Source organism: Osmerus mordax, chromosome 4 (assembly GCF_038355195.1).
Source record: "Osmerus mordax isolate fOsmMor3 chromosome 4, fOsmMor3.pri, whole genome shotgun sequence".
Classification (NCBI taxonomy): domain Eukaryota; kingdom Metazoa; phylum Chordata; class Actinopteri; order Osmeriformes; family Osmeridae; genus Osmerus; species Osmerus mordax.
Window position 1 is genome coordinate 21,495,753 of NC_090053.1, and position 22,654 is coordinate 21,518,406.

At 43.0% G+C, this 22,654-nt stretch overlaps 3 protein-coding genes and 1 pseudogene across 7 annotated transcripts; all 4 read right to left on the reverse strand.

Moving 5' to 3' along the window:
* Positions 1 to 2,329: 2,329 nt before the first annotated feature.
* On the reverse strand, positions 2,330 to 4,738 carry LOC136941535 (troponin I, fast skeletal muscle-like). Its single transcript, XM_067234058.1, has 7 exons — positions 4,658 to 4,738; positions 3,451 to 3,484; positions 3,297 to 3,333; positions 3,077 to 3,205; positions 2,846 to 2,935; positions 2,568 to 2,741; positions 2,330 to 2,475 (listed from the first exon to the last, which is right to left on the reverse strand). The coding sequence occupies exons 2-7, from the start codon at positions 3,456 to 3,458 to the stop codon at positions 2,398 to 2,400; spliced, it is 516 nt and encodes a 171-aa protein (XP_067090159.1). The 5' UTR covers positions 3,459 to 3,484; positions 4,658 to 4,738; the 3' UTR covers positions 2,330 to 2,397.
* Positions 4,739 to 6,060: 1,322 nt separating this feature from the next.
* Positions 6,061 to 9,363, reverse strand: LOC136941536 (troponin I, fast skeletal muscle-like). Of its 3 annotated transcripts, none has more exons than XM_067234059.1 (8): positions 9,286 to 9,363; positions 8,055 to 8,127; positions 7,848 to 7,884; positions 7,230 to 7,361; positions 6,914 to 7,003; positions 6,646 to 6,819; positions 6,435 to 6,524; positions 6,061 to 6,316 (listed from the first exon to the last, which is right to left on the reverse strand). In XM_067234059.1, the coding sequence occupies exons 2-7, from the start codon at positions 8,060 to 8,062 to the stop codon at positions 6,450 to 6,452; spliced, it is 516 nt and encodes a 171-aa protein (XP_067090160.1). In that variant the 5' UTR covers positions 8,063 to 8,127; positions 9,286 to 9,363; the 3' UTR covers positions 6,061 to 6,316; positions 6,435 to 6,449. The 3 variants fall into 3 exon arrangements, with proteins under 3 accessions (XP_067090160.1, XP_067090162.1, XP_067090161.1); XM_067234061.1 differs by having other exon boundaries at positions 8,055 to 8,087; positions 9,286 to 9,314; XM_067234060.1 differs by having other exon boundaries at positions 9,290 to 9,307.
* A 3,116-nt stretch (positions 9,364 to 12,479) lies between these two features.
* On the reverse strand, positions 12,480 to 14,925 carry LOC136942300 (troponin I, fast skeletal muscle-like; annotated as a pseudogene).
* Positions 14,926 to 17,875: 2,950 nt separating this feature from the next.
* LOC136941537 (troponin I, fast skeletal muscle-like) lies at positions 17,876 to 22,515 on the reverse strand. 3 transcript variants are annotated; one of them, XM_067234064.1, is made up of 7 exons: positions 22,471 to 22,515; positions 20,857 to 20,889; positions 20,735 to 20,771; positions 20,488 to 20,616; positions 20,263 to 20,352; positions 19,987 to 20,163; positions 17,876 to 18,218 (listed from the first exon to the last, which is right to left on the reverse strand). In XM_067234064.1, the coding sequence occupies exons 2-7, from the start codon at positions 20,862 to 20,864 to the stop codon at positions 18,123 to 18,125; spliced, it is 537 nt and encodes a 178-aa protein (XP_067090165.1). In that variant the 5' UTR covers positions 20,865 to 20,889; positions 22,471 to 22,515; the 3' UTR covers positions 17,876 to 18,122. The 3 variants fall into 3 exon arrangements, with proteins under 3 accessions (XP_067090165.1, XP_067090163.1, XP_067090164.1); XM_067234062.1 differs by having other exon boundaries at positions 20,857 to 20,925; positions 22,471 to 22,486; XM_067234063.1 differs by lacking the exon at positions 22,471 to 22,515 and adding an exon at positions 22,389 to 22,403 and having other exon boundaries at positions 20,857 to 20,925.
* Positions 22,516 to 22,654: the final 139 nt, after the last annotated feature.

Sequence of the window (22,654 nt, forward strand, 5' to 3'; positions counted from 1 at the left end):
TTCTGAAAACTCAGTCCTGACAGATAAGCAGGAGCTGGGTACTGGATAGTGGGTACTGGATGGTGGGTATAGGATGGTGGGTACAGGATGGTGGGTACTGGATGGTGGGTACTGGAGGGTGGGTACTGGAGGGTGGGTACTGGATGGTGGGTACTGGAGGGTGGGTACTGGAGGGTGGGTACTGGAGGGTGGGTACAGGATGGTGGGTACTGGAGCTGGGTACTGGATGGTGGGTACTGGAGCTGGGTACAGGATGGTGGGTACTGGAGTCAGGTGGCTGAGCGGTGAGGGAGTCGGGCTAGTAATCCGAAGGTCGCCAGTTCGATTCCCGGTCATGCCAACTGACGTTGTGTCCTTGGGCAAGGCACTTCACCCTACTTGCCTCGGGGGAATGTCCCTGTACTTACTGTAAGTCGCTCTGGATAAGAGCGTCTGCTAAATGTAAATGTACTGGAGCTGCGTACTGGAGGGTGGGTACTGGAGGGTGGGTACTGGAGGGTGGGTACTGGAGCCTTCACATGAGAAGCTAACCGCAACACTCCTCATGAACCTTTCTGGGATCCGACACAGTGGAATGTAGCTGCTTACAAACTGATTCAACAGGAAATTGAACTACATGGATATTAAAATCAGAATTCGGCCCTCTGACACCAGCATGTTTGTCCTGACCTCATTCAAAGTCACCTTCAGGTCGTTTCTTACATGTTGACAACCAAAACAATGTGAAAATGATTGAGAGAAACGATGCAGTCAACACTGTTTTCTTGAAGGAAGTGTCGGTCTATTCATAGTGCTCGTGTTTGTTAACGTGTCCAAACAGCATTTATTTCTAATGGCTCCTGTTGTATGTATTACATGTAATCTTTGTGAAGGCTGGATCTGTTTCATGGACCAGTGGGATCGAGATCTGCTCTCTCACAAGCCTGTGCAGTTGACATACAGAACATGTACGTTTTATTCATACAGCAGACTCTTGTATCCAAAGCAACGTAGAAATGCAGCATATAGAGAGTAAAGCAGAAGATCAAGGATCAGAAGTGCATGGTAAAAAAACAAAACAGAAACCAACTTTCTGATATCATGACATCCCAACCTGGGTCAAATCAAGCTCAAAGTTACACGTCCACAACAAGAACACTTCAACCCCTTCAATTCCCAGCTGATCGGAGGCTGTGATTCTGCCTTCTGAAAGTCCTCTTTATATCCTGTCTTTTATACATGCAGCTTCTTGGAGAAGTTTAATGCTCCAAATATAGCACGGTGGCATCCTCTTACATTCCCCAGCTGGGTCAGTTGGTATACTTAGCAGGCGTTTCGTCTGTGGCCCGCATGCAAGCTCCTTGGAGGTAACCTAAGAGGATGAGGTTCTGCTGTTAGAGGAGGAGAGGACGAGATGTTAAATATAGGCCGTCCGGACCATAGAAGGGATGCCTGGTTGTGCCTGGCTAGAGGGCGGCAGGATGGGGATGCATGAACAGCAAGTCCCAGAATTCACTTGCTGTCAGGATAAGGTGTTGGTTAAGGTTTCAATAAATATTTGTGTGTGTGTGTGGTATTTGTATGCGTGAGTGTGTGGATGACATGGTTGGAAATTCTATGACAACTTGTAACATTAATATATGAGTGATGTTGCGTCAGCATAGTTTGAAACGTGTGCCAGTATGACATAATCCTTCATTAAATGTCATATCTCTGAATATTTTGTGGACCAATTTGTTTAAAGCCTTTAAATTGAAAATGTGTGCATTGTGTTATATACATATGTTTTTATTGCATGTGAATTAAGTCTGACATTAAGACAAAATACTGCAGAAATATTACATTTAGTTTAAACTTAATCATTATGATCAGCATGACACTGCACTGTTAATAGAATAGGTCAAATGTACTAACTCTTTTATTTAGAACAAAACTCAAACTTAGTAAAGAAACAATTACCAAAAATGTGGTAAATAATTTTTATTTAAGAAAAGGTAAACAATGATACTAATGTCAACCAAAGTGCGAGTAATAATGTAATCAAGATCTACAGCTGTGTCTGAATCTGTTTTGTTGGTGGGTGAGTTGTTTCGTCCTTCACTTACTCTGTCTAAAAGCACAGGCATGAATCTCGAGACAATGGTATTCTTCTTCCACATTTTATTAAATGTTTATGTGAATATGTTCCCTGAAAACTAAACCAAAGCTGTAGAACAATATGCAGTCACGGAGAGAAGGTTAGAGAAGCAGTGCAGGTTGAACACCTAACAACGAACCCTCTGTAAGATCATGCCAACACGATCTCCCTGCTGCCAGACCCTGTTTGACTCGACAAAAGACGACAACTCTAGCGGGAAAACTGTCATGATTTATTTACACAGAAAGGTGGTGGGGGTGTAGAGAGCTGTGCTGTAGTGTTTAGGATGTCTCAAACATCTTCTTCCTGTCAGCCTTATCGTCAATGTTCTTACGCCAGTCACCAACTTGTTCTGTGGTCTGTTGGAAAAGAACCGTGTCACATTATGCAAGGGAATAATACAGTACTCGCTGGAACCTTCTGTGGTTTTCTGCTTCAGTTGTACACTTACCTCTGCCTTGACCTCCTTCTTCACTTGTTTGAGGTTGGACCTCAGATCCATGGTCACCTTGTGCTTGGAGCCCAGCAGAGCCTGGAGCATGGCGTCAGCGGACAAACGGACCTTCTTCAGAGCTGGTTTCTTCACTGGCTGCAGTTCCATCACTTTGAACTTCAGATCCTCAATCTGTGAACAGAGAAATGGGTCAATTTCAAAGCGTGAACTACAGTGAACAGTCGGCTGTATTTCTATATAGCTCCTATTGATGTTCAGGATCTTATGGACTATACCTCTTTTTGTGCCTTCAGTACTTTGGCCTCTGCATCATACCTCTCCTCATCACTCTTCTCACTCAACTGACCCAGTTTTTTGCAGTACTCCTATTGGTACATAAATGTGTGAGATAATTAGTATAACAATGACAATATAGAGCCCCCCTCCCCCCCACACACATACACATCCCATGCCCTCTCCGACACAGTATGTGTGTATTATCATTCTGCTGTTCAGGAAGTATCCACCATGATCTCTGCTTGGCCTGAGGGGATTGCCAGAGCGGGAACCGCCTCAGCCATGTGGTTGGCTCTATCCACAACGAGCTGCTTGGCCTCTGCCTCCAGGAGCCCTGCAGCCACCGACAGCACCAAGCTCTGCAACACAAGCAGCTCTGTAAGGCATCCCACCGACAATCCACACCCTACTGTACCTGAAGTTGTCAAGTTGGGTTCAAATTCCGGTTACCTTCAGATGGTGCTTACGGCTGGATGACATCTTTTTGCTATAACGAAACAAACAATTATTTTAGACTTGTATACTTTACCAGAGGTGGAGCACCTCTGTATTCATTGGAAACATCAATTTAGGATTTGTTTTGTTGAGAGGGATGTGTACTTACTCCGACATCTTTGCTGTTTGTTATGGTTCACAACCTACGTGAGTAAAAGGGGAATCATTTATTAATTAATATCAGACTATTTAGAATAGTATTTATAGGTTGTTTGTGCAGTTCAAGTGACCCAATCTTCTGAGTCAATAAACTTGCTAAAAACTGATTGGTGAACACTTGGCAAAGTCTAGATCCTTCAGGGAAATATGATCCCATTCCCTGGCTGCAGCCAGACGTTCTCATTGAGCTAAATTTGGGAGAACAAGTGTCCCGTGTCCTCTGGGTGTTTATAAGACGTTCCCTTTTAAAGCTTGCCAACATGTGGAAAATTGATCAGACTAAATAATGCCACATTATCAAATATTTCTTCAGAGGACACTCTGAACATGAAAAATATTACTAGGGGGGAGTTTGTTTTCATGATTATATTGCAGATCATTTTATGTTGAAAACATCAGGTTTACCTTTTACATCATTTAAAAATAGTTTTTTACAGTTTCATGGTTTAAAGACGACTGTCTGAATGAGCAGAACAATTATGACATTAATTACAAATCTTATTATATTGATTATGAAAACCTTAAACTTAAACAGCAAATGAGTACACAATTAAAACCAACTAACAAAATATGATAATTGTGGCTACATGACATCTCTGAGCTGAGTCACTTGTAAACCCACCACTATCAACTAATCATGCATTATCAACATTTCATCAGACATCACATTTTCTTAAGACACACAATCACATGTATAAATGTCTATGAAAGAATTCGGAATATAATCAATTCACATCATTCTATGAATCTTGTTCCTTAAATACCTATGCCAAATATGCTATGAATCTTTTTTTGAGTTTGGCTCAATATCTCTTGTAGCTAGCTAACAGTAAATTCTTAGCATGCTTAACATGGACTTGCAGGGTCACAATCGCATTTCCTCTGAATGAAAACAAGACAGCGAGGGTCCCGTCACTCTCAAGCTGTCACAGCAAGGTCAAAAGTCAACATTCACCAAATCAATTTGCTCAGTGTGTTGTCAGGTAATGCAAAAATCTGTGAAGATTTGAAGTGACGTCGTAAACCAAAGTGTCTTTAAATCTGAGAGGACAAACTCCCGCTCTGCCTGGGTGTCAGCAGGAGGAGGTAATCCCAACGATAACACACTGCAACACAGTGACAGAGCGGCTGGAAAGCAGGAAAAGATCGATTCTCACCTATGAGAAGAAGAGGGAAAGGGCAGGACCAGCTGGTGGAAGAAGGAGAGATACTTCTTCAAGCATCAGTGAAAAATGAATTAGGGTATATATGGTGTGGAGAGCTGCCTCAGCATGTCAAGCAGGTCCTGTTTATGGAAGTGGATTCCAGGTCAGACCAATAGGCCAGCGAGATCCTGAAATACACCCAGCCCAGCCCTGATGAACTCATAAATATTCCTTCCTGCAAGACGTCTTGCAATTATTACAACTGCTCAGAGACCTCCTACTAATTAACTATTTATTTCGGTAGAGTTCAGTAAGTTAAATAAAGGTATGCATGGACACCTGGACATCATAGGCATGGGACAACATTTACTTAACTTTATTTCTGAAGTTTATACTTGAAAGACTCTAATAAACTAATAAGATACATTTTTTTCTTCTGTCAGAACACAACAACAGCTGTAAATGTAACCAAGTCAAATTCACAATTAAAATAATACAAATTAAATATGTTAAAGTAAAAAAATAAAATTGCTTCTAAAGAGCAGATGTCCCTTGTTAAAAATGTTACACGTTTCCACTGTTTCACTCTTTAAACTAAGTAAAGCAAGACTAAGATGTGCCAGGGCAGAATGAGAGGACACATGGTCAGGAAAACCTACATGAACATGATAGATTGAGGGATAACATCTGATTCAGCGTGTTAGAGTCAGCATGTTAGAGATTCAGCGTGTTACAGATTCAGCGTGTTACAGATTCAGCGTGTTACAGATTCAGCGTGTTACAGATTCAGCGTGTTTCATTTGTGTTAAAAGAAGAAAAGTGAAAAGATGGTGCTCTGCTGACATCTTGTGGTTTAGAAGTTAGTGTTATATATGTTCAATAGCATTCTTGGAAAACATTATTATACGTTTGTATAATCAAGTTGTACAATAAAGGAGGATCTTTAAAGTCATGAAAAAAAAGAAATATGATTTGGTACTCACCATTTGGCATGCAGTAGCTACAGTAGGTCTAATAATGATAGGTCACTGGGGGAAAAGCATATATTGTCAGTTAATATTAATAATTGAAGGGCTGAGTTGTGAATGGATTACTCCTGTTTCTGAAGGAGTCTTGAGAGAAGGAGAGATGTGAGTTGGACAGAAAAGGAGTTTAAAAGGCATTTAGACGTTAAACAATTACAGTTACCAACCTTGCAAAGGGTTTACAAAAGCTCAAACATCAAAGTTTGTTAAAAGTGGAATCAGCATTTTCTAACAGCTGAGCTAAAGCATAGTTAAAAAATGGCTATCATAATATTTTTTATTTGGACTATTATTAATAACCTTTTCAGAGTACTCAAAAGTCCAATTGACGTGCAAAGAAATGTCCCTTGATGGATGTAGAGATTCCAAGAAGAAAACTTAACACTGTGGGCCTATTAATTCAAAGCATTTATTAAATTACTGCAGTTTGGACAATTTTTTACAAGATGCCTGTACTTGACAATTTGTATAACCGATCCACGAACAAGCTCCTCTTTGCAACAGTACAACACGAGATAAACATTTGATGGAACTTGAATATAAAAACCTATTAGTCTTTTAAATCAAGTTGTACACTGAAACATTCTCTTTCTGATATCCATGCCAGCCACGCCCTCCTTGTTCTCAAGCCAGCCACCAAGTGCCTCTGTTGGTAGTATAATACAAAATAAAGTTGCATTAAAATGTGAAGGTTTTAAATTAAACAGGTCATTTAAATTCAGTAAAGAAAGTTTTATATACATTCCCAAAGAACTGCTACCAACCTAAAGAGGAAGTGTTTAGGATGTCTCAAACATCTTCTTCCTGTCAGCCTTATCCTCAATGTTCTTACGCCAGTCGCCAGCTTCTGTGGTCTGTACATCAAGACAGTGTTTCATTTTAGGACATGACACTACGAAGGATAATGAACTATTCAAAGAGCTGCATTCATTACAGATTGAAAAACGTTTCCTTTTTATGTCGTCAGACACTTACGTCCTCCTTGACCTCCTTCTTCACTTGTTTGAGGTTGGACCTCAGATCCATGGTCACCTTGTGCTTGGAGCCCAGCAGAGCCTGGAGCATGGAGTCAGCGGACATACGGACCTTCTTCAGAGCTGGCTTCTTCACTGGCTGCAGTTCTGTTACTTTGAACTTCAGATCCTCAATCTGTGAACAGAGAAATGGGTCAACTTCAAAGCGTGACCTCAGGAGTACAGTTGGTTATATATATATATACATGTGTGTTTGCTATGGACTGTACCTCTTTCTGTGCCTTTGTTACTTTGGCCTCTGCATCATACCTCTCCTCATCACTCTTCTCACTCAACTGACCCAGTTTTTTGCAGTACTCCTATTGGGACAAAGACACATCATTCTAGTACTCATTACTGAATGTCTTGCCAAAATGACATCAGCCTATAAATCTTCTACCAAAAAAAAAAGTCTTTATACATTGAGAGTAACAGCATATCACTGGTGTGCCAGGCTTCATTATGGTTTCACGTGGTACCACACATGGATTGTGATGTACGCTAAGTTTGCACGTGATCAAGGTGGGGTGAAGGGGCTCCTCGTACCATCAGCTCCTGCTGACCTCCTGATGGCAGGTCCATGGGGGGGCAGGCCTCTGCCATGAACCTCTCCTTCTCCTCTGCGATCTCCTTCACCTCCTGCTCCAGCAGGCCAGCAGCCACCGAAAGCACCAGGCTCTGCACAGGACAGGAACGGGACATTTTAAAACCACTCTCTAATGATTAGAGTCTAATCCAATTCAAATCATATTCAGTTAAGTACTGAGTATGGGTTTAGTGGAGGTAGGACTCTGCAAGTCTGGGTGAAGAGCAGAGGGATGGTTTTTGTTTTGTTCAAGAGACAATAATCGAACCTCATAAGTTTAAAATGAACAAGTCATGGTTCTGTAGTGAAAATATAGATCGATTCTATAATAACTTATAATGTGTAAATGCAAAAACACAGAAGTTTCCTATTATTCTGGAGCTTCTAGTAAATGTGTTCTCTCTGTAGCCTTGCATTTGAGTAGATTATATTTAACCTTCCCATCTCAATACTGGAATAGAAAATGTTGCAAACAACCCTGAATGATGACTGCCGATTTTTGTTTTGTTTCTATTCAATACATAATGATCACTAACAATGACTTACTAACACGTTTGATGATGTGACAAGATGTTTACCTTCAGATGGTGCTTGCGGCTCGATGTCATCTTTTTCCTGTGATGATAGTTTAAGTTAAAATACACTAACATCACATAATTAGGCAGATTATCCATGTCAATACGTGTAATTTAATGTTTACTTCATACATATATATATATATGTTTCCCCACATATTTCACTGTGTATTTTGTGATTTCTTTACAAACAAAAGAAGGCATACTTACTCAGACATGTTGGCAGTTTTTGTTTTTCAACCCCTGTTAAAAGATACAGGACAATGTGACTCCTGTCAGTGAGCTAGAAAGAAGCAGGATCCAAGGGTTTAAATGGTACAAGGATGCACAGCGCATCTCATCTCTATCACAGCACATCAACAATAAACATTTGGTGAACATTCTATATCTTCAGAATTAAGAATTACATTTTAATTCAAATCTTGATTCTGTTTAATTGTAAACAGGAGTTGCCCCTTTACAAAACATGGAAGTGTTTTATTGATCTTTGTTTTCACATTGATCTGCTCAGGACCAGACGCTGTTAGGACCAGACGCTGTTCATCGGAGGTTTGTCAGAAAGTACTTTTCTAAATTTAGAAATGTCTTGTTCCAGTTTTTGTCTGTACTGGAAACAGGAGCCCCTTGGTTAGCTGAGACCAGGCGGATCAGTTGTTATTGAGCTAATTTGGGTTAGTTAAGGTCAAATGTCAACACTGACATTTTTTACAGTTGCTTTGTACAATTTCAAAAGCTACAGACACTGAACTTTCATAACTCATAAGCAGATTCATAAATTAATCATTCCATTGATTGAATATAGCTAAATTACTAGTACTCGTTTAAAGCGTCACTATTTTCAGACCCATCACAAGAAGAAAACAATATATAAGCATACGTGTCTAATCACACCTGTTAATAATGATTGTGACTCATAAACAAAAGCATCTTTCATCAGGAAACAGGACATGCAAACTACTGTGGCAGAGATGAAGGCAGAACCCTCCAAACAGGAACACATCTACTGGAGACTCTGTCACAATAACGACTAGCTCAGACAATCTGTGTCCTTTTCTAGGTCATCACGTTCTGTAGGCTAGTTTAATCTGAATGAGTTCAATGGTAATTCATCCCTTTTACCAGCATATTATTGTGTTAGCCAGAAGAGCTGCTGTACTGTACCAGAGGAGTGACAATTCCTAACACAAACCAGCAAAGCCAGGCTTGGATCAGATAACTCTACAGCTGTCTGAGAAGCTGTCAGCATCTACTGGCTTTGAGGATCAAAGGCCTGACAAAATTACCACCAACATGTTCACAAACTGTAACTGAATGATACACGATAATCTGTATTCTAAGGGTGTACAGGTGAAATGGCATCGGTTTTATGTGTGCAATCACCCAATAAAGAGTTCCCTTTTAGCCAGTGCAGACAAAACAAGCGGAACACACAGATTCTCACCTACGAGAGAAGAAGGAGGCGAGGAGGTGAGGAGGCACTTGCTGGAGGAAAGGGAAGCACTGGCAAGTCACAGACTGTGGAAAAATGTACAGGGTTTTTATGTGGGTAAGTGTTGACTCAGCAGAAAAACAAGGTACTGTTTATGGGTGTGAACACATCTTAGACCAATAGGCCCACGAGCTCCTTAAATACCATAGGCCGTTTCTCCTTGGCCTCATAAAATGTCTCCTCCAATGAGTTATCTGCGGGTCAGTAGGAGCCTTGAGGTCCGTACACGATACAGTAGGACACAGAACATTCCGGACCATTCCATCTGAAAGACGGGATCGAGTTTCAAGTGAGCAACAGAGGAGAGGATTAAAGTTAGACACTGCAGAACATGGCAGTCTTGCGAAAGCCTTTTTGAACAAAACACAGTTCACAGATCATAAAAAGGAAGACCCATGTTGTTTCCAATAAGTTGATACCAATATTGACTTAATTGATGTCAATGTGGCGTATAGTTCTGTTTTGCTGCTATTCTGGGGGGGTGAAGTTTTCTCCTTGAGTGTGTGTCAAGTGCACTAAGTCCTCCTCAGTTTTACATAGTGACAGGCTGACTCTGGAGAGAAAAGCAGTTGGCAAGAAAGAAATGTTTGTTGGCAGCTGAGAATGAAGGTCAAAGGCAAGAGTGAGAGTGAGTCAGGAAGTGAAACAAGCAGAAAAGTCATGTACTGACATCTTGTGGTTCTTCTTGGTGGTAGAAAGAACGCAGAGATGTACCTCAGCATTCTGTGTGTCCTGTCTGACCTATAATTACATGCACTCCATGCACTCCAAACGTGTTCAGTTTAAACAACGAGGGGTGAAAGTAAACAGGCATAGTTTAGGAGAACAGGCTGATTGATGCTAGGTTGATTCGCACACAGGCCAGTCGTGGGGGGGGTGGGGGGGGGGGGGGTTGGGGGTTGGGGGGCCTCATTCTATGTTCTATGTATTCTATGTGTATTCAATGTTTGACTTGTAACTGGGAAGGATACTGCCACCCAGGTCTCTGTACGACAGAATGTTTCTAGATGTCTCTGTCTTTGTCCTTTTGTTCATGAAAAAATATAAATGTTTTGGGCATTTCTATCTAAGAACAGTGGACTAAGTTCTAAAATGCTTAAAGAGGAACTAAACAACAAAACCCGACATGTTATTTAGGATTGTTTGGTGGTCAATCCCAGCTCTTTTGCCCTCAGTGGTTAAACACACTTGAAGACAATCATGAAGTCCTCTGCTGTGTCCTAGAGAGGACTTCACTTTGATAACTGACCGTGTTCACTTCTGATAACTGACCGTGTTCACTTCTGATAACTGACCGTGCTCACTTCTGATAACTGACCGTGCTCACTTCTGATAACTGACCGTGTTCACTTCTGATAACTGACCGTGGTCACTTCTGATAACTGACCGTGCTCACTTCTGATAACTGACCGTGCTCACTTCTGATAACTGACCGTGGTCACTTCTGATAACTGACCGTGTTCACTTCTGATAACTGACCGTGCTCACTTCTGATAACTGACCGTGTTCACTTCTGATAACTGACCGTGCTCACTTCTGATAACTGACCGTGTTCACTTCTGATAACTGACCGTGTTCACTTCTGATAACTGACCGTGCTCACTTCTGATAACTGACCGTGTTCACTTCTGATAACTGACCGCGTTCACTTCTGATAACTGACGTGTTCACTTCTGATAAATGACCGCGTTCACTTCTGATAACTGACCGCGTTCACTTCTGATAACTGACCGTGTTCACTTCTGATAACGGACCGTGTTCACTTCTGACAACTGACCGTGCTCACTTCTGATAACTGACCGTGCTCACTTCTGATAACTGACCGTGTTCACTTCTGATAATTGACCGCGTTCACTTCTGATAACTGACCGCGTTCACTTCTGATAACTGACCGTGTTCACTTCTGATAACAGACCGTGCTCACTTCTAATAACTGACCGTGTTCACTTCATGCGTTTGAGGAAGCACCAAAACAAATGAAACTGGAGTGTTTGTCTTTTTTCACTTGATTATGATGTGTCTTTCAGGAGCACATAGAACAAATCTATTATTTCTCTAATTTGCATCAAGCCTGATCCATGTAGAGCATCGAGCCTGATCCATGTAGAGCATCGAGCCTGACCCATGTAGAGCATCGAGCCTGACCCATGTAGAGCATCGAGCCTGATCCATGTAGAGCATCGAGCCTGATCCATGTAGAGCATCGAGCCTGATCCATGTAGAGCATTGAGTTCTGCAGACCTGGATGAAGCGTGATATGAACAGTGAGCATCAAGATCAGAGACTACACTAGGGTGGAGTCCAGATTTGGGGATTGGGATGTCAAGATACCATAAAAGGATCCAAAAATATCTTGTTAAGAGTAAAGAGTTAAGAACTGGACACTACAAGGCCACCTGTACATTACATCCTGACCCTAAATCAAATCAAATGTATTTGTATAGCCCTTTTTACAAGCAATGTTACAGAGGGATTCACATATGCCCACAGAACTGTCCCTCAACCAACCTAAACCCTCAAGGAAAACAAGGAGATACTCCCAGAAAAACTCATTTGAGAGAAAATGTCAGAAACCAGGGATCCCCTCCTCCATAGACGGTTGGTGACAGAGAGGTGCAGAACACAGGCTAAACATAGTCATACATCAAGCAAAGTGATAAGACAGTAACCGATATGTCCACAGAGTAAACATTAGTCAGGGAGGATCCACCTCTGAATGTGTGAGTGGGACACTGCCAGAGGGTTTTATCACTCACCTGTAGAGGGCGACACATCCTTACTGCTCCTGGCGACACATCCTTACTGCTCCTCCACTGCACTATTCATCATTGACACAGACATAGACTGTGGTACTTGTCTGTAAGTCTGTAAAGAATCAAACAATAGTGATATGAAAACATCACCCAGTCTGAATTTTAGCAGCATGCTCACATGAATCCACATCTGACTTCTACCATCACCCTCAGGGGGGGGGGGGGGGGGGGCTCAGTGGTAGAGCCTGATTACAGATCAAGAGGTTCAAATCCCCCCGTATGTCGCTTTGGATACAAGTTTTTGCTAAATGAACATAACACAATTATAAGTCCAAGACAAAGTCAAACCAGGGCTGGTGAGTTCTTAAGACACAGTGAGCTGTGCAGTGGGTTTTAGGACGTCTCAAACATCTTCTTCCTGTCAGCCTTGTCCTCAATGTGTTTACGCCAGTAACCAAGTGCTTCTTTGTCCTGTTAAGAGGACAGATGAGAGTGCAAGTTCAGGAGAGACCTGTGTTCATGCCACTGTTGTGCTGGAAAGGTCAGTTCAACAGGGATGGAAACTGAAATTAAGGTTTTCAAATTGGCCCTCACCTCCTCCTTGACCTCCTTCTTCACTTGTTTGAGGTTGGCTCTCAGGTCCATGGAGACCTTGTGCTTGGAGCCCAGCAGAGCCTGGAGCATGGAGTCAGTGGACATCCTCACTTTCCTCAGAGCTGGCTTCTAGAACTTGCCCTTCAAGTCCTGCACCTTTATCTTCAAGTCATCCATCTGATGGGGTGTGAAATACCGCAGGCCAGCCAGACGGAGCCCCCATGCAGCCACTCAGAACAGGATCCTGGTCATGTAGGCACCTCTTTCTCACACTTTCCAACTTTACTTGCCAAGTCGTATCTCTCCTCGTCAATCTTATCCACTCTCTGATGGATCTTTGTTTGTTTGCAGTTGGTCGGCAGGAGAAGAAAAAACAACTTTTGAGGACGTTTCATTGTGATAATCAAAGATCTCAACCAGTTTTTCCTGATTTGTCACCTGTAGCTCCTGCGATAAACTGGGCAAGTCCAGGGGGGGGCAGTTTGCTTCCATGTACCCGACTCTATCTTCCTCTGCCTCCACCATGTACCTGACTCTATCTTCCTCTGCCTCCACCATGTACCCGACTCTATCTTCCTCTGCTGACACCATGTACCTGACTCTATCTTCCTCTGCCTCCACCATGTACCTGACTCTATCTTCCTCTGCCTCCACCATGTACCTGACTATCTCCCTCTGCCTCCTCCATGTACCCGACTCTATCTTCCTCTGCCTCCACCATGTACCTGACTCTATCTTCCTCTGCCTCCACCATGTACCCGACTCTATCTTCCTCTGCCTCCACCATGTACCCGACTCTATCTTCCTCTGCTGACACCATGTACCTGACTCTATCTTCCTCTGCCTCCACCATGTACCTGACTCTATCTTCCTCTGCCTCCACCATGTACCTGACTATCTCCCTCTGCCTCCTCCATGTACCTGACTCTATCTTCCTCTGCCTCCACCATGTACCTGACTCTATCTTCCTCTGCCTCCACCATGTACCTGACTATCTTCCTCTGCCTCCTCCATGTACCTGACTCTATCTTCCTCTGCTGACACCATGTACCTGACTCTATCTTCCTCTGCCTCCACCATGTACCTGACTCTATCTTCCTCTGCCTCCACCATGTACCTGACTATCTCCCTCTGCCTCCTCCATGTACCTGACTCTATCTTCCTCTGCCTCCACCATGTACCTGACTCTATCTTCCTCTGCCTCCACCATGTACCTGACTATCTTCCTCTGCCTCCTCCATGTACCTGACTCTATCTTCCTCTGCTGACACCATGTACCTGACTCTATCTTCCTCTGCCTCCACCATGTACCTGACTCTATCTTCCTCTGCCTCCACCATGTACCTGACTATCTCCCTCTGCCTCCTCCATGTACCTGACTCTATCTTCCTCTGCCTCCACCATGTACCTGACTCTATCTTCCTCTGCCTCCACCATGTACCTGACTATCTTCCTCTGCCTCCTCCATGTACCTGACTCTATCTTCCTCTGCCGACACCATGTACCCGACTCTATCTTCCTCTGCCTCCACCATGTACCTGACTCTATCTTCCTCTGCCTCCTCCATGTACCTGACTCTATCTCCCTCTGCCTCCACAGCCTCTGCCTCTACAGGCTTTTAGCGATCAGGGGCACCATGCTCGAGACAACACACAGAAACAGGTAAGGATTGGGATTACACCGCCAATTCAAAACTAACACCAGCACAGACTCGGCGGGGGGCACATGGGGGGCACATGGGGGGGCACATGGGGGGCACATGGGGGGGCACGCATTTACAAAGCATGTATGAGAGTCAAAATAAGAGGAGACCTGCATATTCTGCAGGAAAGTGTAGCCATCTTGATATTTAATTTTTAGCCAATGCAAGTATTTCTTATTTATACTTTAACAAAATTATTTTTTGAGGGGGCACATCATTCCATTTGGGGGCGGGATTGCCCCCCAATGCCCCCCATTGGAGCCGACCTTGCACCAAACACCTTTAAAATGAATGTACAACTCCTCACCTTCAGATGATCCTTGCGGCTTGACAACATTTTCTTCCTAAAACGGAACATAAAGATGTGAATGAAAGTAAAGAAGGACCCTAGTGGCACATTGTAGATGTGGAACAGTAGAGAGCAAAAAGATGAAAAGTATTTGACCAAGACTTTCTGCTTTCTGCTTTCTGCTCAAGTCATGTTTTGTATAGATACTGAATGTTGTTAGTTGCAGTGATGCATTATGGAACTCACTCAGACATCTTGGCTATATGGTCATCCTCAACACCAACAGAACAGATCTGCATAAGATAAATATGACAGTTTAGTAATTTTGCATAATTTTATGAAATAATAACCAAACAAAAAAAACACATGGATGAATCAGAATCCCAATCCTGTTGTGTGATGCATATTTCATTTCCCATCTGAAACTCCTGAGGAGATCAAGGAAGGGCGTATCCTTCTAAATGTGAGCAGTGTGAGAGAATGGAACCAGCTGTCTCCTAAGGACAGCTCTTCTGGCACACTTGTCATCAGGGGGTCATTAATAACCCAACACTTTGGCATGTGCTGCTAATCCTTAAGTGCTAGACGGCCTCACAGAGACAGCCGGACTAGAAGGCACTGTGAGGGACTGTGTCGTGCTGTCCCTAAGTCATGCTGTCTGCTCTGTCAAGTTACTCTGCTACAAACATCATACAAACAAAAGCTATGTCTGAAGACACAAAGGGTGTATTGATACCTGGTAAAGACTAAGGCCGTAATCATAATACATATTTGGGGGGACACATCCCCCCCAATATTCAAATCTGGTCAAAATGTCCCCCCCAATATATTAATATAAAAATATATAAATGTGCTACGCTACGACAGGCAACCACGCACACTGTCCCAAATTATCATAAAAAATGTAATTTGTCCCCCCCAATGTTGACTCCATGGCTACGGCCTTGATAAAGACAGTATATTTACTTTAAATGTGTATTTATACATATACTAAATTAGATATAGATATTATGTAGATATAAAAAATAAAAAAAATAAAAAATGGCCTAAAATTAAGTTTTGGAAATAGCTTTATCTTCCCATCTAAAACACCACAAAATTAGTTGGAGAGTTATATATTAATGGTGTAGCACATGCGGTATTGCATTAACGTCACGATCTGCAATCAGACACCAATATGCATTATCATGCAACTCATGCAAAGGATCAGAAAACATAATTCATATTAATACCAAACACACTGGTGGTTTCACATCACAAACGGAAGCAATAATTTTTTATTATTGAAATTGTCTCAAATCAAGCACCAACTTTGTTTCAGTGTGCCTGTTGGCACAGATCTCTGCTCTAATAGGCTGGTGCTGTGAAGTTCAGATCGTGACCATCTCACTGTCTTTCTGATGAACACACAGAGATCTGAGTACTCTGGTCTGATCTCAAGTTTCCAGAAGGGAAGAGGACTAATCCAGAACAGGAGGGACAGAGGAACGGGTTAAATGCCGGTGATGATGAACGCACACCAGAGCAGGTGGAGAGTGAGGAGCGATGCTGAACGCACACCAGAGCAGGTGGAGTGAGGAGCGATGTTGAACGCACACCAGGGCAGGTGGAGTGAGGAGCGATGCTGAACGCACACCAGGGCAGGTGGAGTGAGGAGCGATGCTGAACGCACACCAGGGCAGGTGGAGAGTGAGGAGCGATGCTGAACGCACACCAGAGCAGGTGGAGAGTGAGGAGTGATGCTGAACGCACACCAGAGCAGGTGGAGTGAGGAGCGATGCTGAACGCACACCAGAGCAGGTGGAGAGTGAGGAGCGATGCTGAACGCACACCAGAGCAGGTGGAGTGAGGAGCGATGCTGAACGCACACCAGAGCAGGTGGAGAGTGAGGAGCGATGCTGAACGCACACCAGAGCAGGTGGAGTGAGGAGCGATGCTGAACGCACACCAGAGCAGGTGGAGAGTGAGGAGCGATGCTGAACGCACACCAGAGCAGGTGGAGTGAGGAGCGATGCTGAACGCACACCAGGGCAGGTGGAGAGGTGGAGAGTGAGGAGACACCAGGATGTGAGCTTACCTGCTATGTTGGACAGAGAGCTGAGCAGGACTTCAATCAGGTTTGCCCCAGGGGCTTTACTGCTATGTGGGTTTGAATCACATTCTGTGTTGGCTCAGCAGAAATCAGTATGAAAGTCTCTGTAGACCAATGGTTCAGCTAGCCTCTGTAACTCAAGACATAAGCCCCTCCCTGCAGCTCTCATGCAGTATAAATATCCAACCTTTACAGATTGTTAATCTGGTTTTATTGCTTATTTATTTAACTAGGATGGCTTACAAATTTACGGTGTATACCATACATGCCAGTTACTGTCAGATTTTGAGTGATGAAAGCGATCGGTGTTAGTATTGTGTCAAGCATATTGTCTACTGCGCACAAACACAAACGTTTTTAAATCGAGAAATGTACCGTATGTCAAAAGATCTCCTTCAGAATACCCTGTGCCTGTTGAATGGGGAAATGAAAAGTCAAAAGCAGATTATGTGCAAGATTTCATTGGTTAACAAAATTCAGAAAAGTGTATTCTCACCTTTCTGCTGAGAGGAGTTCTGTTACACACAGAAGACTTAACGATATTGTGCCAATAAGTGAACATGTAATGAAACTCACCTTTGACCTATTGCTTCAAAAGCAGGTTCTACACAGATACTGTGTCATTGCCAGTAGTAAAGCACCAGCACTACAGCAGGCCTAGCCCACTGAGAACAAGCAAAACCATCAATATTCAAGATATATAAAGTCATCATGGTCTCAAGAGTGGAAGTACGAACAGTCACTGAAGTGATTTCAGAGACATGTTCTTAAACAACATCATAAGAGAATAGTAAACTGTTCTTACAGTAAACTTTAATAGTATATTTCAAGTATTCTACAGAGTAGGTCATATTACAGAGGCAGCTGGACAACATTACAAAACACATCAGACACATTCCAATCAATTAAGACTGGACATCTGACAGGAGTGCCTATGTCTGTCCCACTGGGGGGCTGTGCACGTGAGCTGTTGTATAAAGAACAAGATACGGGTGACTGACACGCACGCCTCCTGTAGGGAGGAACATTGCAGTGGCTGGGTTATATTCAGACTCAGGACTCGAAGAACAACATGTGATTAGGACGAGAACAAAAAAAACGTTGAAATCAACTGATTTTCACAGGACAGTTTATTAGAAAGCATTGCGTTATTGTGAACATATAAACGACTTACAGAGTGTGTTCATGAAGGACTTGAGTGTGAAACTGAAGACTAATGCTCGGAAGGTCAGACACCGCTGTCAAGACGTGTCTTCACACAGAGTAGCAGGTGGCAGCATGCGGTTTGAATGAAAGACAAATGACAAGTTTACTCAAAACAAAGATATCAGTAACTTAAATCCATTTCGGTCTTACAATCTACGCATCAGACTCAAACATCTTCTTCCTGCCTCCCATGTCAGACTTGTCCTCAATGTTCTTACGCCAGTCGCCAACATCACGCAACTGCTTGTCCTGCAGGGAGAGAGGGGAGGGATAGGGGGAGGGAGAGGGGGAGGGGGAGGGAGAGGGAGAGGGAGAGGGAGAGGGAGAGGGAGAGGGAGAGGGAGAGGGAGAGGGAGAGGGAGAGGGAGAGGGAGAGGGGAAGGGAGAGGGGCAGGGGGAGTGAGAGGGGGAGGTGCAAGAAAACATCATCAACATGGGATGATGTCCACAACACTGGGACAGTAGTGGTAACAGTAGATATATACAGTAGATATATACAGTAGTAGAACAGAGAGACAAGGACAGGTCCATAGCTCTGTCAGGTTAGTGTAGTGAGGTCCGCAAGACCACACGGAGCCAACATCTTGCCACACCTGAAGAGTGATTCAATCACATCAGACAAACCTAATCAGCCCTTGTGACACCCTCAGTATGCTGATTACCCACCAAACGCCGATGCAAAGGAACCATAGAATTGGGGGGGGGACCTCCCCAATCTACCTAATCAGCCCTCCTGCTAGCTTGCAAGCTTCAAAGGGCCTGATTTAGACAACACGTCTCCAGCGACCATTTGCTATCCGTTTCGGCGGCGATTTGAACAAAGAACATACCTTGATCAGAACTTTTGAGGAAAGTTCTTGAGACTTCACCTTTACCACAAGAGTACAAGGTGGAGAATTATGAGAGGGATATTTGTGTTATGTTTGTTACTTTGTTTTAATGTTGTGTTCACTGAAATCTTGATTCTAGTAACAACTCCTTCTTCCTGAAAGATAGCCACGTCATTCTTGGTATCTACACGAAGCTATCATAATAAAACAATCATTCAACTATATTTTGTAACTGTACCAAGATGTCCAGAACAATATTTGAACCATCGAATGAACCAGCCAGAGATCAGATCACACCTTTGGTAGGTGTGAAGGAAGGAGGTAGTTGAGGGAGTTGAGAACCCAGCTTCCCCCAATCCACATCTGACCGCAGACGGGTCCTCTCTCGAACTGTATAAAGCCCTAAGATGACCATCAATCTCTGACTCCAGCGAAACCGACCATGGCATGAACGCCATCAGGATTGGCGTTCCAAAGGACGTCGCCAAGCTTCTCCTGAGATTCAACTTCATAGTGAACGCGTCACTATCTGGACGTTTCAACAGAAGAACCAAAAACGCAATTCCAAATGCGACTTCACTGAGATCCCGCAGACTCAGTCACATGACCCAACGCAGCCGCGCGCAGATTCTTCAAATGGACCTTTGGCGCAAACCGCCCTCAACATCATTGATCAACCCCTGATCAAGCGTAACTATGGCTAACGCTCTTTCCTCCTCGACATGGCATTGGCGTGAGCTCTGTTTATGATTTGTAAGGATGTAATCATTGACTGTACAATTTCTGTCTTTCTTTAAGTTAGACCATTTCATTCTGTTCATTGAAACCAATCTCTCATATCAAACCCATAATCCAACTTGTTCATAAGATCTGTTTACCTTACTTGAATAAATTAATTGTAAAGATATATTGACGTGCGTGTTCACTGATGTTACGATTGGCTCTACACTTAGAACGAATTCATTCCTAAAGATGAGACTGATTATTACATATTAAACATAGGATTCCCTAATGTCCTAAACCAATATTAGGGTGGTGCCCCGAGACTTTATGATAAATTAAGTATTTCTATCTTTAAACGAGCAAACCCCGCTACATTAGGTTAAGATCACTTTTGTGCAGGTGTCTGTAGAGGCCACCTTAAATCAATTAAAGGCTTTATCAGGTTTATAGCGTTAAATGCTCACCTCCTCCTTGACCTCCTTCTTCACTTGTTTCAGGCTGGACCTCAGATCCATGTTCACGGTGTGTTTGGAACCCAGCAGAGCCTTGAGCATGGCGTCAGCTGACATCCTCACTTTCTTCAGAGCTGGCTTCTTGAACTTCCCCTTCAGGTCAATTATTTTGATGTTCAGGTCCTTAACCTGGTCATTTGAGTTTGAAGCAGAAGGGTTCATGATTTAGGTGACCATCATAGACACATAAACTAAATTACTGAAAGTAATAGGCTAGACAGTTCTTACCTCTTCCACTACCATGTTTGCTTTGCACTCTAAGATGTACCTCTCTTCATCAATGACATCAATACTTTGGTGCAAAGTTCTGCAATATTCCTAGAGTAGAATAAAGCAGGTTTGTTAGTTTTTTTTACAGTAAGGAACTATCATTCGGTACTTCAATTCTACGCTAAGCTAAACACTACGTGGCGTCAGTGTTGCTAAACGTGATGTGTGAGGTGAGCATCGTACCAGGAGCTCCTCCTTGGACTGAGGCATGTCCAGAGGAGGGCAGTTCTCTTCCATGTACTTCTTCCTCTCTTCCACCTTTTCTTTCGCTTCAGCCTCAAGTAAGTCCTTAGCAACCCCCAACATACAGCTCTGGGAATCAAATCGACGACTCTTTCAGATTCACTTTCCGACTCAAACAGTCACTACAACACTTAGCAAAACACTGCAAACAAAACACTTAGCTAAACCACTTCAAGAGATCTCTCACCTTAATGTTGTGCTTACGGCTCATGGACATTCGTTTGCTGTAAACGGATGACAAGCGTGTTAGTGAACATGGGTTGATTCATTAATTTGGTTTAGAAACATGAAGTAACAGTGTGTACTTACTCTGTCATCTTGGCAGCTGGGCGTGCTCACTCCCTGCAGATGGAAAACAGGACTAGGAGAGTCAATGACCTGCATTAGACATACGTTTGTTTAATCACAATGGCATCATTCTGATGTGTTTTTACACATAGGTGTTGTGTTAAATTTATGTTTCTAACAGCTGGACTTCCACGTTCAAATAAATGTAGCAACATACATCATGTTGCATCCCATAAACTGGCTAAATTCTATTTCATAGCAATAATTCAAAAAGGGTCAAACTGGCCAAACATGTGTAGGTTCATATTGGCTCAACTGAACATGGCTGCTCTGTTTCTCATGAACTAAAACACTCTGTCATTCCCTCGGTCAAGAATACCCCCTCAGTCTTTTTAATCCAACGGGACATTTCCTTGGAGACAGTTGTCATATCATCGGTGCTGGGTTGAGATCTAAATCGGTGGGCAGATCCCATCCTAAGTAGTTGTGTTACGGGTGGCTTGTCTCCTGGAGGTCATAGTAACCCAACACCACAGCTGGTGGAGGGAGATTGGCCTGGAACATCCCCGAGATGATCAAGACCTTAGAGCACGTCTCAAAAATAACTGCTGAGGGCTGTCCTCGCTGGCTCGGACTTCCAGCTCTTTGTCAGGGGGGTTCAACTGAGTTGCACAGAGCTGTCAAGTCACTGTGTGATTACAGGGCTCTGCAATAATTATGGATTCTCAGTGCTTAACTTGGTTCAACCGAACAGTCAAAGAGGTTCCAGCACCTTCCATCATTAACCTTTCACTGAAGGGGGCATCTCTTCCCCATAGCTAGAGTAGTCTTAGCAAGCCAATAATAACAATATGTCCTAAAATACAAACAAGAAAATTCCAAATGTGCAGTATTGTTTGAGGCTTATAGGTTAAGCAGAATGAGGTAAAATCTGTCTAATTAGATTGAATTTATGTCCCAGATTTGGTGTTGACAGGAAGGAAAACATTTGAGAATCGCTTGTGATTTTATGACTTGTAGTGGTGTACCCTTACAGCGTGCCTCCCCATCACCAGTTCGTATATCAAGACTCACTGGCTGAGAATCACCAGACGCCTCCACGTTATCAGAAATGATTTTCCTAAAACCCTGCTGTAGCGCTGTTACTTTAACATCCTGATCTAATATTACAGCAATCCACAAGTCATTGTTCAACATTTTGCTAAAATCGCATCTGTATGTTCAAGATGTCTTCAGATAATACAATCCAGTTCACAGATTTTAACGACCGTTTAAAAGAAAGCAAGATTCAAAATTCATGGCTATTGGCCAACAGAGGATCACTAAAACATCAATAAATGAATCGTAGAGATTGCGTAAACATGCTTTCAACAACTCATAGTATGTAAAGAAGCTTGACAGAAATAACCCTTATACAGATAGCTTCCTTCTCACACACAGACTAAAAAGCCATCTCAAAATCATTCCTCCAAAAGACAAAACCATACACAATGTCCCTGCTGTATCATTAAATGACATGCACAACCATTTAGCCAAAATATATCAATTATTACTTAATGTAAATGATTCATTTTCCTCAGAAACTGTCCTAAAGGCAGGAGCAGCATAGGGACAGGGAGAATGATTGGTCCTCACCTTGGCGCTGAGCAGAGCAGAGCAGGCTTGTTAGGGGATGGGGAGAGAGACCACAGGCAGTTCAAGCGTTAAGAAGGTATATATTGCATTCTGTGATATCCCTCTAAATCCCTGTCTTTCTCTTTATGGAAGGGGATTATAACCCAAACCAATGAGCTGGCAAGGTCATGAAATACAGTCCAGT